At 37.1% G+C, this 11821-nt stretch overlaps 3 protein-coding genes and 1 pseudogene across 4 annotated transcripts; 2 read left to right on the top strand and 2 right to left on the bottom strand.

Moving 5' to 3' along the window:
- Nucleotides 1-13: 13 nt before the first annotated feature.
- Nucleotides 14-211, top strand: AT2G18830 (RNA-binding (RRM/RBD/RNP motif) family protein; the record flags this gene model as incomplete). The annotated part of the gene is made up of 1 exon (NM_127439.1): nucleotides 14-211. The coding sequence occupies one exon, from the start codon at nucleotides 14-16 to the stop codon at nucleotides 209-211; it is 198 nt and encodes a 65-aa protein (NP_179473.1).
- Nucleotides 212-315: 104 nt separating this feature from the next.
- AT2G18820 lies at nucleotides 316-5420 on the bottom strand (annotated as a pseudogene; the record flags this gene model as incomplete). Its single annotated transcript has 1 exon — nucleotides 316-5420.
- Nucleotides 5421-6945: 1525 nt separating this feature from the next.
- On the top strand, nucleotides 6946-8476 carry AT2G18810 (B3 domain protein (DUF313); the record flags this gene model as incomplete). The annotated part of the gene is made up of 2 exons (NM_127437.1): nucleotides 6946-7212; nucleotides 8039-8476. 2 exons carry the CDS (start codon nucleotides 6946-6948, stop codon nucleotides 8474-8476), a joined length of 705 nt encoding a protein of 234 aa, NP_179471.1.
- A 1461-nt stretch (nucleotides 8477-9937) lies between these two features.
- XTH21 (xyloglucan endotransglucosylase/hydrolase 21) lies at nucleotides 9938-11534 on the bottom strand. The gene is made up of 3 exons (NM_127436.2): nucleotides 11193-11534; nucleotides 10908-11101; nucleotides 9938-10597 (listed from the first exon to the last, which is right to left on the bottom strand). Exons 1-3 carry the CDS (start codon nucleotides 11466-11468, stop codon nucleotides 10150-10152), a joined length of 918 nt encoding a protein of 305 aa, NP_179470.1. The 5' UTR covers nucleotides 11469-11534; the 3' UTR covers nucleotides 9938-10149.
- Nucleotides 11535-11821: the final 287 nt, after the last annotated feature.

Genomic DNA, 11821 nt, shown 5'->3' with positions numbered 1-11821 from the left:
GCTATCTTCGACCATGGATATGTTGAAGAAGCGAAAGCTCGATGAAAATGGAATCGCGATGCTACACGATGGAGTCAGTGGCTCTGTTTCGTTTCGATTGGTGCCACAAGACGCGAGGAAGATTACCGAGCTTTTCTTTGCTGATCAGCTTCTTGATATCTTGCAAGAAGCTATTGTACGACATCCAGATGTTCTTTTTTTTTTTTTTTGAAAAATTGTTAAATTTATTCAAAGAAAAAACCTGGTTTACAATATATGCAGCCATTTATTAACTTGATTTAGACTTAAAATCAAAAGGAAAAAAACAAAGAAATACTAATGATTTGGCGTTAAGTTGTCTCTCGCTGCAAACCATATGCGGAGGCCATCGGCATATTTGTGCAAGCCTTGCTTTGTGATTGTGCTTAAACGGTTTCGAGTTTGCCGATCAATGAATTTGATGATATGATCTGATGGTATAGGCAGATCTCCATGCCTACGCTTGTTTCTTTCTCTCCATAATGTGTGTATCGTTGCTTGAAATACATAGCGCAAGAGGAAACGCTTTGTACCTGAGAAGTCTTGTCCTGAAAGAAGGAGGAGCAAAGCAGGAAAGTTGGTTGTGTAGCGGCAAAGAAGAAGTCTTCGGGTTAGTCTATCCCAAATGTGTGAAGAGAAATTGCAGGAGAAGAACAGATGATCTCTTGACTCAGCTGAGATATTACAAAGAACACAAACAGAGGAGATTCCCCTGTTCCAAGATGCCATTTTATCACCGGTTGTTAATCTGTCATGAGCAGCAAGCCAAGATATAAACGTGAATTTAGGCGTAGCTCCGGAGAACCAGATCGCCTTGTGCCATTGCTTAACTAATCCTTGTTCTCTTATCTGATGCCAAATTTCCGGAGAGAAAAACTTAGCCTTAAACTGACCCCCAATACTTCGACAAAGAGACCTATCTTGTTCTGTGCAAATACCGCGACACAGAAGCTTTTCTAACTCTTCTTCGATGTCATTTAAGATGTCATCGCGATGGCTTCTCCTCCTATGACTAGAAAGCGCTTCCGCCACTGAACAAGAAGATGAGATACCCAGATCAATAAAACCTCGATCTCCAAGTAAACCATGAAGCTGACCCAAGGAACACCAATGATCATACCAAAACGAGGTTTGCCTACCACAGAAAACCTCCATCTTAAAAAACTCCTTTGCCTCGTGACGGTATTTTAGAAGCTTCTTCCACATCCAAGAGCCTAAAGTTGTGTTTGCCTTGACAGACCAAAATCAACCGGTGCGAATTAGATTATTTTGAATCCAGTTAACCCATAAAGAATGTTTCGCCGATACCAACCTCCAAATCAATTTGAAACAACAGATTTTGTTAGCGTCAACAAGAGACCTTAAACCTAAACCACCTTCACTTTTTGGTTTACACACATCATGCCACGCTACCTTTGCCTTGTGAGGATTTAAATCTGTTCCCGACCAAAGAAAAGCTGCACTTATTTGCTCTATTTCCCTGATACAAGCTCTTGGTAGACGAAAGGCTGAAATCCAAAATTTGGTTAAGCTTGAAATTACCGAGTTTAAAAGTTGTAGCCTCCCTGCATATGACAGGAAACGGTTCTTCCAAGAGCTAATACGTGATCGAATTTTCTCAAGAAGTGGCAGACAATCTGCTAGAGTCATTCTTTTAGTCATGAGAGGAAGTCCCAAATAGCGAACAGGTAAAGAGCCTGAATCAAAAGGGAATCTAGCCAATATTGAAGCACAAGTTTCAGAAGAAATACTAGCCATAAAAAGAGTTGATTTCTCCAAACTAATGTTCAACCCCGAGAAAGCTGCAAAATCTTTGAAAATGGCCAAAACTCCTTCTAAAGAATGAGCCGAGCCAGCAGAGAAAACCATGATGTCGTCAGCAAAGCATAAGTGAGTGAGTCCCATATTTCTGCATCTAGGGTGGTAGCCGAATCTCTTTTCTACTGCTCCTTTATCAAGCATCGCCGATAACACATTCATACAAATGACAAACAGATACGGTGACAGAGAACACCCTTGCCGTAGCCCTCATTTACTTTGAAAATAACCCGCTAACTCACCATTTACTTGAACTGAGAAGGAAGCAGTGGAAATACAAAGATTTATCCAATGTATGAACTTTTCCGGAATGTCTAGAGCCGCAAGTGTATTCAACAAAAACGGCCATTGAACTGAGTCAAAAGCTTTGGAAAGGTCGATCTTCATAGCACAACGGGGTGACAAACCATCTTTGTGATAATCTTTTACAAGCTCTGAAGCTAGCAGAAGATTCTCCATCAACAATCTGTCACTGATAAATGCAGACTGATTGGGAGCAATAAACTCTGGAAGAAGACATTTCAGCCTGTTTGCTAACAATTTAGATATGGCTTTATATAAGACATTGCAACACGAAATAGGTCTGTAGTCTTTCATCTCTTTTGCATATGTTCTCTTGGGGATAAGAGCTAAAATCGTAGAGTTTAAACCTTTCGGTAAGAATCCATAGGTAAAGAAAGATTTAATCGCCATTGTGACTTCTTGACCAATAACTGACCAAGTTTCTCTGAAAAACTCAACTGTGTACCCATCCGGACCAGGAGATTTATTCAACGGTATAGAGAAAAAAACTTTCATAACTTCTGCTTCAGTGATCTCAGCAACTAGAAGATTTTGTTCATGCAAGGAATATCGATACTGTAATATACCCTTTAGTTCGTCCACAGAGATCCCTGTAAAATCACTTGGTTGAGAGGATAGTAAATCTGAGAAGAAACGGACTGCCTCAATCTTAATGTCATCTTGATTTGGAGGTCTAGTACCTTGCGGATCCATTACCTCATGAATGGCATTTAACAAGTGTCTCTCCTTTAACACATTGTAGAATGCCTTAGTATATTATCTCCAACTTGTAGCCAATGCAATTTAGATCTCTGACGCAAAAACTCTTCTTCTAGTCAAGCCACCTTTTCCCATCTTTCAAAAGCCAAAGATTCATCCACAATATCATGAGGATTTAGAGTAGTTAGAGATTTGGTTTGGCATCTACAAAGCTCCTCATAGGCGTAAGTAGCTCTACGTGTCAAGTCTGATAGATTATTACGGCTTAAGTCCTTGAGTATGGGCTTAAGTTCCTTCAGTTTCTTAGAGAACCGAAAGAGAGTGGATGTAGAGGGAAAGAGTTCTGTTGTATTCTTCCAGAAATCTTCAACTTTTGGCATAAACTCTGGGTGAGCAGCAATAACATTAGTGAACTTAAAAGGACCTTTAGGCTTCTGAATTGCAGATCTGAGATGAAATCTACCCCGAAGATGGTCTGAGCAACCACCAGAGTCCATGATACAATAGGAATGAGGGTAGGCACTATTGTATTCTGGATTCAAAAGCACTCTATCTAATTTTTTGCAGATCAGTCCTTCATTTCGCTTATTTCCCCATGTGAACAACGGACCATGGGTTCTCATATCCTCCAAAGAACAATATCTCACCACAATCTGAAAGTCTCTCATACCCGGCGTAACCATAGGCGATACTGCATAGCTTGAATGCTCTTCCATCTTAAGAGTTTCATTAAAATCACCAAACAAGAGCCATGGCTTATTTCGAAAAGCCACTGAATTTTGGAGATTATGAAGATCCTGCCAAAGCTTCTTCCTCTCCTCCACAAAATTTGAGGCATAGATGAAAGAGCATATGAACTCAACATCATAATGCTCCACCCGCACCAAACACACTATCATTTGACTACTTTTAAAAATAACCTGCAATTGAACACTGGAACTCCACACAACCCATATTCTCCCTAACCGATTGAACTCATAGTTTGAAACCATTTGCCAATCCTTAAACACCTTCGCAAAAATTACCGGAACTTTACTTTCAATAACTCTTGTTTCTAGAACACACCCAAACTGCAAAGAAGTTTTTTTAATCCATTCTCGAACAACCTTCTGTTTATTATGCTTATTAAACCCCCGTATGTTCCAGAAAAAACCAGACATTAAGGAAAGCGTTTATTATTCTTCTTGCTGACTTGTCTTGGGAGAACGTCCGTGGCCTTTTGATTGGGGACTGAGACAAATTTATGAGCCTTCTTAGATGATCTGGGGATGGAAACTCGAGTTGAAGCTCCATCAAAACAAGACTTCACCTGTTGAGTTTTATTGAGAGCCATTTCCTCTTTTCCCTCCACTACTACTACTTCTAAAACCCCCTTAACTGAGTCTTCTGTTTCCTTCCCCACCGAGTCTTCGTTTTGCACTTCCTCAAGAACTGAATCATCCTCAATATTGCTAAGAATAGCATAACGTGAGGGTGAAGCGATACAAACTTGACCATAGGTTAAAGTCCTTCCTGACTTTTGATATGTACTTTTTCCCCCCTGAACTAGAGACTGTTAACCAATCCCCTTCCTCTTGTATTTTTTCCCCCTGAACTGACTTTTGGTTTGAATTTGAAGCTATTTCTCCCTCCTCAACTTCTTCTGCAATATCTCCCTTTACTACCTCCAAAGCTTGAGAATCAACCAACGGTACAGACTCCACAAGGTCATTACCCACCGCCACTGCAACCGGTAGAGAAACACTTGGGCCGATGTTGATTTAACAATTACCTGTTCTGAGCAAAACAGAGGACCCGTAAAAACCTTTGTTGTACCCAAGCTAGCCAAACAACCATTTTCAGGGTGACCCCACTTCCCACAGACACCACACCTTGGAGGCAACCATGGATATTCAAACTCGACACAGAACTCTTCTCCCTTAATGTTGAAAAAATAGGTTTTTGGTAGCGGTTTTGATAAATCCACATCAACAAAAATTTTTGCTTCCTCGAAGCTTGTTACTTACTTTGTTTCTTGATGTAATCTTTGCGGTTCCCCCACAGGACTAGCAAGAAAACCAAGTCCAGGCCATGTGAACATTGAGTAGGGAACATTTTTTATGACCACCCACATTGGCATAGATTTAATTTCCGGCTGAGCATCTTCTACGATCGGTGTCCATTTCGAGACGATCATAGGGAGATCACAAATGTTCCACATACCTCTACGGAGAGCCCTTAATCTAGCAGATGCATTCCTGATTCTGAACTTGACTGTGTTATCATTAACCGCAAAAACATCGATCCGAATTGATTTATCACCTAAGTTCCATATTTTGTTAACAATAACATGGATCTTGGCAATATGGGGGGCAGAGCTTGGAAAACGACCGACTAGGAAATCATCCCATAGCGGAACTGAATCCTCAAGCACCACATCTGGAACCACAACCATAGATTTCCCATCTACTACTGAAACATCAACATTGAACTTGGTAAGACTTGGGCGACTGCTAACAACGTTTGCGTAAGATTTCGGACCCTGAACTTCTGGAGAATGAGTTGGTACCAACCCAGGGGTCGCTCCCACCTCCTTCGACATGGTGGCAGTGGCGGCTAGCCGCCTTGGCAGAAAAGACTTGCGGCGGACGAAAAAACCCTAATCACTCTCGAAATCGCCCTACTTTGCTGACGTGACATCCAGATGTTCTAGAAACCGTTAGAAGATTGATAGGGGTGGGACGGTTATGCAGCTCGCTGCTGCTTGGAATCAAGGTACAACAAATTCACATGTTTCGGATATATCGATGATGAAGATTTATGTGGCGAATGTGCCGTTTGATATGCCGGCGGATAAGTTAGTGAATCAGTTTTTGGCTTATGAAACAGAAACATATAAATAATATATATATATATATATATATATATATATATATATATATATATATATGTAAAGATAGAAATATAAACTTTGAAAAAATAACATATGAAAAACAAAATTAATTGTTAGAATAAAAAAAAATAGTATAATAATTAGTCTCGTATTATGGGATAATAATTTTTATATATATTTTTTAACTTAATTTCACTTAAAATATAACGGCTTATTCCTAACTATACATAATCATCAATAACTAAATGATGAGAAAAAACTAGGACTAAACAATAGAATGGAAAAATATTCAACTAACAACCAAAAGGATCATCCATTCATGGGAAGCATAGAACCTTTAAACTCATGTATACTCTTTGGATCACAACTCAAATCGAAAATCAATACTAAAGAGGTGAAAATATATTTGTGAGAACGAGATTTTATTAGGGATTTGTAGTTGAAGATACAAGAGATTGCGAGAGAGAATAGATGGATTGGATACTTGAGATTTTGGCAATAGTGTGGTGATACGAAACTGAAATTAACGGATCAAGTTGAGCAAACAATAATGAATCGTGTCTATCATCAGCAATCACGTTTCTCTTTATATTTGACTCTAATCAAGAATATAATGATGTCCAAGGAGAGGGTATTGAACCGCAAATATCACGTTTGCATGTGCATGTGAGAAGGCCAAATCTTGGGTATTTAATTTAATTTTGTAATTTTATTTGGATTTGAATATTATTGTTTTCATATTTATTTTCTGGTGGTTTTCTTATTATTTTGGAACTGGATAGGTCCACTTTTTATGGGTGTTTCCTTATAAAGAAAAATATGTTGTTTTGATAAAATGTTGTAAAAACTTAAAAGTTGTATTAGAGTTTTTAAAAACAGTTGTGTATATAAATTGAATTTATTTGCCATGGTAATTTTAAAATTAAAGAAATTTAAATTATTAAATTATTAACAATAAGTAGACATATAAAAACATATATTTCAAAAAATTTAAATATTATTAGTCACACAAAAAATTACTAAAAATTAAAAAATAAAATATTCCCACGCTAAAAAAGAAGCAAGTAATTTAGTGATTATCTAAATCTAATACAAAAATATATAGAGATTATCACTAACAAAAAAATATATTTAATAGAGAGTTATATATACCTTTGTCCGTTCGAAAAAGGGAATTCAATGGTTTGCAGGGAGACAAGAGAGCGTTAGATATTGTACGTGTAGCGAGGGAGAGAATGGTTAGAGCTTTTGCATATGAGGAAATAGGAGAAACATCCACTGAAGCTCATGCTAGTGTCGAGGATAATAAGAGAGATAGAACGAGAAGAGTAATTAATTACAATCTAAGGAGCACAACGATGATTTCCAGCTTGAGCAAACGATTGAAGATTGATGAGTGCAAGAATCAAGACCCGGAACAAAACCCTAATCGTGTTGCTTCTTCTCCAAGTTTGTGCCATGTAAAGTCCAAGAGGCCTCAAAAAGGGGTTTCAAACAAACCAGTAAGAAATACAAATATTTTGGGGAGAAATAAATCGTTTTTCTGGACTTAAATTAAATAGTTTGAGAATCTCACCAAAAAAAAAAAGTTTGAAGGTAAATACATGTATTTAAAGTTTAAACCGAACAACAAACAAAAGAATAACCAACACAATACAAGCCTGTAGTTATGACATAGAAAAGAAGCAAGTAATTTAGTGATTATCTAAAACTAATACAAAAATATAAAGATATTATAACAAAAAAAAATTAATAGAGAGTTATATATATATATATACCTTTGTCCGTTCGAGAAAGGAATTGACCATCAGAATAATATATAAGTCCTCTCTGCCGCTTAACTCTTTTCTTCTTGTCTATCTATTTTTTGATAACCATGGTGAGAGCTGATGATCAATTCAATGGTTTGCAGGGAGACAACAGAGCGTTAGATATTGTACGTCTCGAGGATAATAAGAGAGAGAGAACGAAAAGAGTAATTAATTACAATCTAAGGAGCACAACGATGATTTCCAGCTTAAGCAAATGACTGAAGATTGATGAGTGCAAGAATCAAGACCCGGAACAAAACCCTAATCGTGTTGCTTCTTCTCCAAGTTTGTGCCATGTAGAGTCCAAGAGGCCTCAAAAAGGGGTTTCAAACAAACCGGTAAGAAAAAGAAAGCCGCTTAAAGTTATAGTGACGGATGAAGATAGGACACCGACGGAATGACTGATTAACGTGATGAGAGAAGTGAACGGTGTGGATGCAAAGCTGATATTTGTGAAGGTTCTTCCCGATAGTGATGTCGACGAACTTCAGACACGTCTCTTGATGCCCTGGAACAGATACTAGATATGGACTTCTTAAACGAGGAAGAGTTAGAAAAAATAGATAGACATTACAAAAAGATAAGTGACAGTGACAAAGGAGCGGATGTGATCTTGGTGAATTCCGAGGGTCTACAGAGGAAGCTTAAGCTCAAGAGATGGGATATGACTTCCACTTCCAACTACGTCTTAGGTTCAGGATGGAACAAGGTCGTCACCGAAAACATTCTAGAGACAGGCACGAGGCTTCGGCTCTGGTCCTTCCACTCCCCAGACATGCTCTTTTTCGCCCTCGTTCTTTCAGATCCAGATCTAGCTCCGACTAAAGATTGGGAGTGCCTAAATTTATTGGCTAAATTGACCGTGGAGACGGCTTGTCTCGAGGCTTCACAAGACGCAGATACGATGAGCTCACTCGTCTCCGACACAGAGCTGGATCTCGAGCTCCGGTTGTAGTTAAGAGTTTCCAGCAGCAAAAACAGCTCTTCTATGTGACTTGTTTCTCTTTTTTTTTTTTTTTTTGGTGTTTTAGGTGTGGTCTTGTGGATTCTAGTTCTATTGCCGAAGTTTGCCATGCAAGTATTTTTTTTTTTCAGACACTGCTTTTTGGATTTTTGTCCTTTTTATCTAGGAGTTATTTTTTTTTTGGTCTTTTAGCTCAATATTCTGAGTGTTAGTGTAACGTTCTTGTGCTGATTTTCATTCCTTATATAGTTCCTTTTTGTTTGAACGGATGATGTTTGTTTTTGGCAAGTTTTCTTTCCCGCTTGCCTTTTTTCATATAAGTAATCCTCGTAAGATCGGAACAAACCAGTCAATGACATAACGAAAGTCATATAAACTCGTAAGATCGGAAGTCACCAATTATATGTATAACGAAAAAGAATGTAGTAAACAGACAGTTGGAACATGTGAGATATATTCATGTACAACTTAAGATTTGGTATAGACTGCAGTGACATACCTATGAGCTAGACACGATAAGAAGCCAAACCATGTTCCTCTGCTGATCTCTCTGAAGAATACTCAACTAGCTTTTTCCATAGCTCAATATGTTCATGGCGAGGTTGTACAAGAGGCAAATAGGAGGAGGCTCACTGGTCTCCGTCACAGAGCTGGACCTCTATCTTCGGTTGTAACTAGAGATTCCAACCAAAACAGCTGTGCTATGTGACTAATCTCTGTTAGTCAGAGGAACTGTCCAAGAATATAAGTCAAACGACACCATAGAATCAGAATATATTTCTATGCAATTGCTAGAGTTGTGCATCTTGAAATCTCTAATAATCCGACTATTTTTTAATTTCTTTTTCTTTGAGGGTCTTAAAAACTTTAGAGAGATTTATTGGTTTATATGCTTGTGGTTTATATTTGTTAGATTTTGACATGTCAAAAAACTGTAGAGAAATTTATTGGTTCATAGATCTTAAGAAAAAATCTATATTTTAGTACTAAACAATAATATTTATAAATTATATATTCACAAAGGATCTTTTTCATTACATAAAAAAAGAAATTCTCGCATCAATGCATCATACGTAACACTTATACAATTCCTCATTCCCTTATGTGTTAATTTCATAGACATGTGTATATCTAAATATTTTTCAATTTTATTTCTAGATATGTATATATGCTAATATTTGTCTGGATTTTGACATATGTCGAAAAAATTAGGAATAGTTATTAGTTCATAAATTTTAATAGATTTAAAAATTCAAAAAAAACAATGTCTTCTTGAATCATTAAGTTTACAACTCTTATCAAAATCATGTGTTATTCATTTGGACTTGGTAAATTATTGGCTACTTTCCCTTCTTTAAACAAATTTAATATGATTTTTTTTTTTAGTTATTTGATTACACGTTTTAAGATATTTTTTTCATCTACGACGATGATTAAAAAGGTGAATTTTTTGGATCAAATTATCTTCTTCTTTTTTTCGTTATCATTATCTCCATTTTTCTTTGGCTTAGTTTTGAAAATTCAACCGCAAAGTTTTTCCTCTTTTACCACCAAAAAAACTTTCCCATCCCATGTAAACCACCACACAATGAACAAACCCCAACAAATGATCTTAACATAAACCAAGACCCTAAAACTCATTAAATGCTTAAGAAAAAAAAAACTCAAGACTTTGTGTTCTTGTTCTTAGCAGTGCATTCAACAGGCAAACCATTAGAGAATCGCTTCTTGTCCTTACAATAATTGTAAACCATGAACTTCCTCTGAACCCATCTAAGAACTTTCTTGCTTGAAGAATCCATCCCTCTCTGCGAAAACCACTCGCTAGTACTGCTCGAAGAAGAAGAAGTCGAGTCACCGGGGCTACAAGGAGAAGTAGTTGTGGTTCCATTAACGATGGACCAAACACAAGCATTCTCGGAGTTGTAGTTCATGAAAGAGGCTACGAATGGTCCCTGTGACCAGTTTGTCTTTACCAGCCCTCCCCTCGTGGCCCAATCGTCTGCGTTCCATAGACTTCCATACATTCTCATGGGTTGGTTCTTTGGATAAGCCACACCCAATACTTCCAAGTTCTTGAATTCTCTGATTGGCTTCCCATCAATATAGAACCTATTAGGAAATTAAAAATATGAACCAAGATATTGTTCAATGAGATATTATAATGTTGTGATTAGCTTTTGTCACCTCTTATATTTATTAACCATATCATTCATAGTATAATTAAAAATGAGTTGAAAATATATAAAGGTAGCAACAAAATTTATAGTAAGATGAAATATATATTTAACGTCATGGATCTAGTGATTTAAGATTTTTGATTTGGCAAATTAATCCAAAAACCAAACCGGTTCACTTTCAGTTCGATGTCTAAAAAAATCACTTGGTGAACTATCATTTGGATTGTGGTATATATGCTTACACTATGTGACTCGGATTCCATAGAATAGAGTAGTTGTGGAACGCGGCTGTTGGATCGAACCAAAGGTAGAATTGTTGCTCTCTATCACCCTTGCCTTGAGTGTAAACATTAGTGTGAACAATGTATGGATCTCCACTAACATTCCCCAAAAACTCGAAATCTATCTCGTCCCATGTTAATCCTTGAGACTTCAACTACACACCAAAAAGTCCTCAAAATGTATCATTCAATATAACATTAGGTAACAGATTTATATGTATGTCTAGCTAATTAAGAAGGGCTTACGTAGAAGGTGGTCACGGTCCCGGCTGAATTTCCCGGGACAAGTTTGATCTGCATATCAACTTTTCCGTACAAATACTCGGCTTTCGATTGAAACCCTGAACCCGAAGATTGATCAAGACCGAGATTTAGAAGAGTACCATTGTTCAAAATATTTCCTCTACCATCACCCCAGGTTATGTCAATGTCTTGGTTGAAATCTTTACCGTGTACAACAAGCAATATGCTTAAACCAAGAAAGAGAGATATTGACATAACCAAAAGTGTACTAGAAACCATTATAAGTTTTGAAGGTTTTAGGTGGGTTTAAGGGTTTGAATTGGGTTTGAGACATTTAGAAGGCTATTGATTGGTGAGTATTTATAGAGCATATATAATGGAGTTTTGATTCCTTAATGATTAGTTATATATTGTTAATATTTCAGTCTTTGAGCTTTACTTTAATTTTCTTTAAGAAAAAAGGTGAGTTTAGTGTGGGTAATGTGAAAAACGAAACAGCCTGGAGAGCATACACATCAAAACTATAGTGCGATACATCATAAACATTAAATTAACTATTGTTAATGTGTTACATCCTAAGCTTAGCCAGCCTAATTTAAACATCTCACTTTTTATATATATAGTGGAGTTTG

This window comes from Arabidopsis thaliana, chromosome 2 (assembly GCF_000001735.4).
Source record: "Arabidopsis thaliana chromosome 2, partial sequence".
In the NCBI taxonomy this organism is placed as follows: domain Eukaryota; kingdom Viridiplantae; phylum Streptophyta; class Magnoliopsida; order Brassicales; family Brassicaceae; genus Arabidopsis; species Arabidopsis thaliana.
The sequence above is the reverse complement of the archived record's forward strand: the minus strand, read 5'-3'. Positions and strand labels throughout refer to the sequence as shown.

Bases quoted from the DNA above. Each gene is read 5' to 3' on its own strand.
- XTH21 (NM_127436.2), bottom strand. From the start codon at position 11,468: ATGGTTTCTAGTACACTTTTGGTTATGTCAATATCTCTCTTTCTTGGT. The intron at 11,102-11,192 runs GTAAGCCCTTCT...TTTGGTGTGTAG, and splicing joins GGACCGTGACCACCTTCTAC to TTGAAGTCTCAAGGATTAAC. The intron at 10,598-10,907 runs GTAAGCATATAT...ATTTCCTAATAG, and splicing joins TGGAATCCGAGTCACATAGT to GTTCTATATTGATGGGAAGC.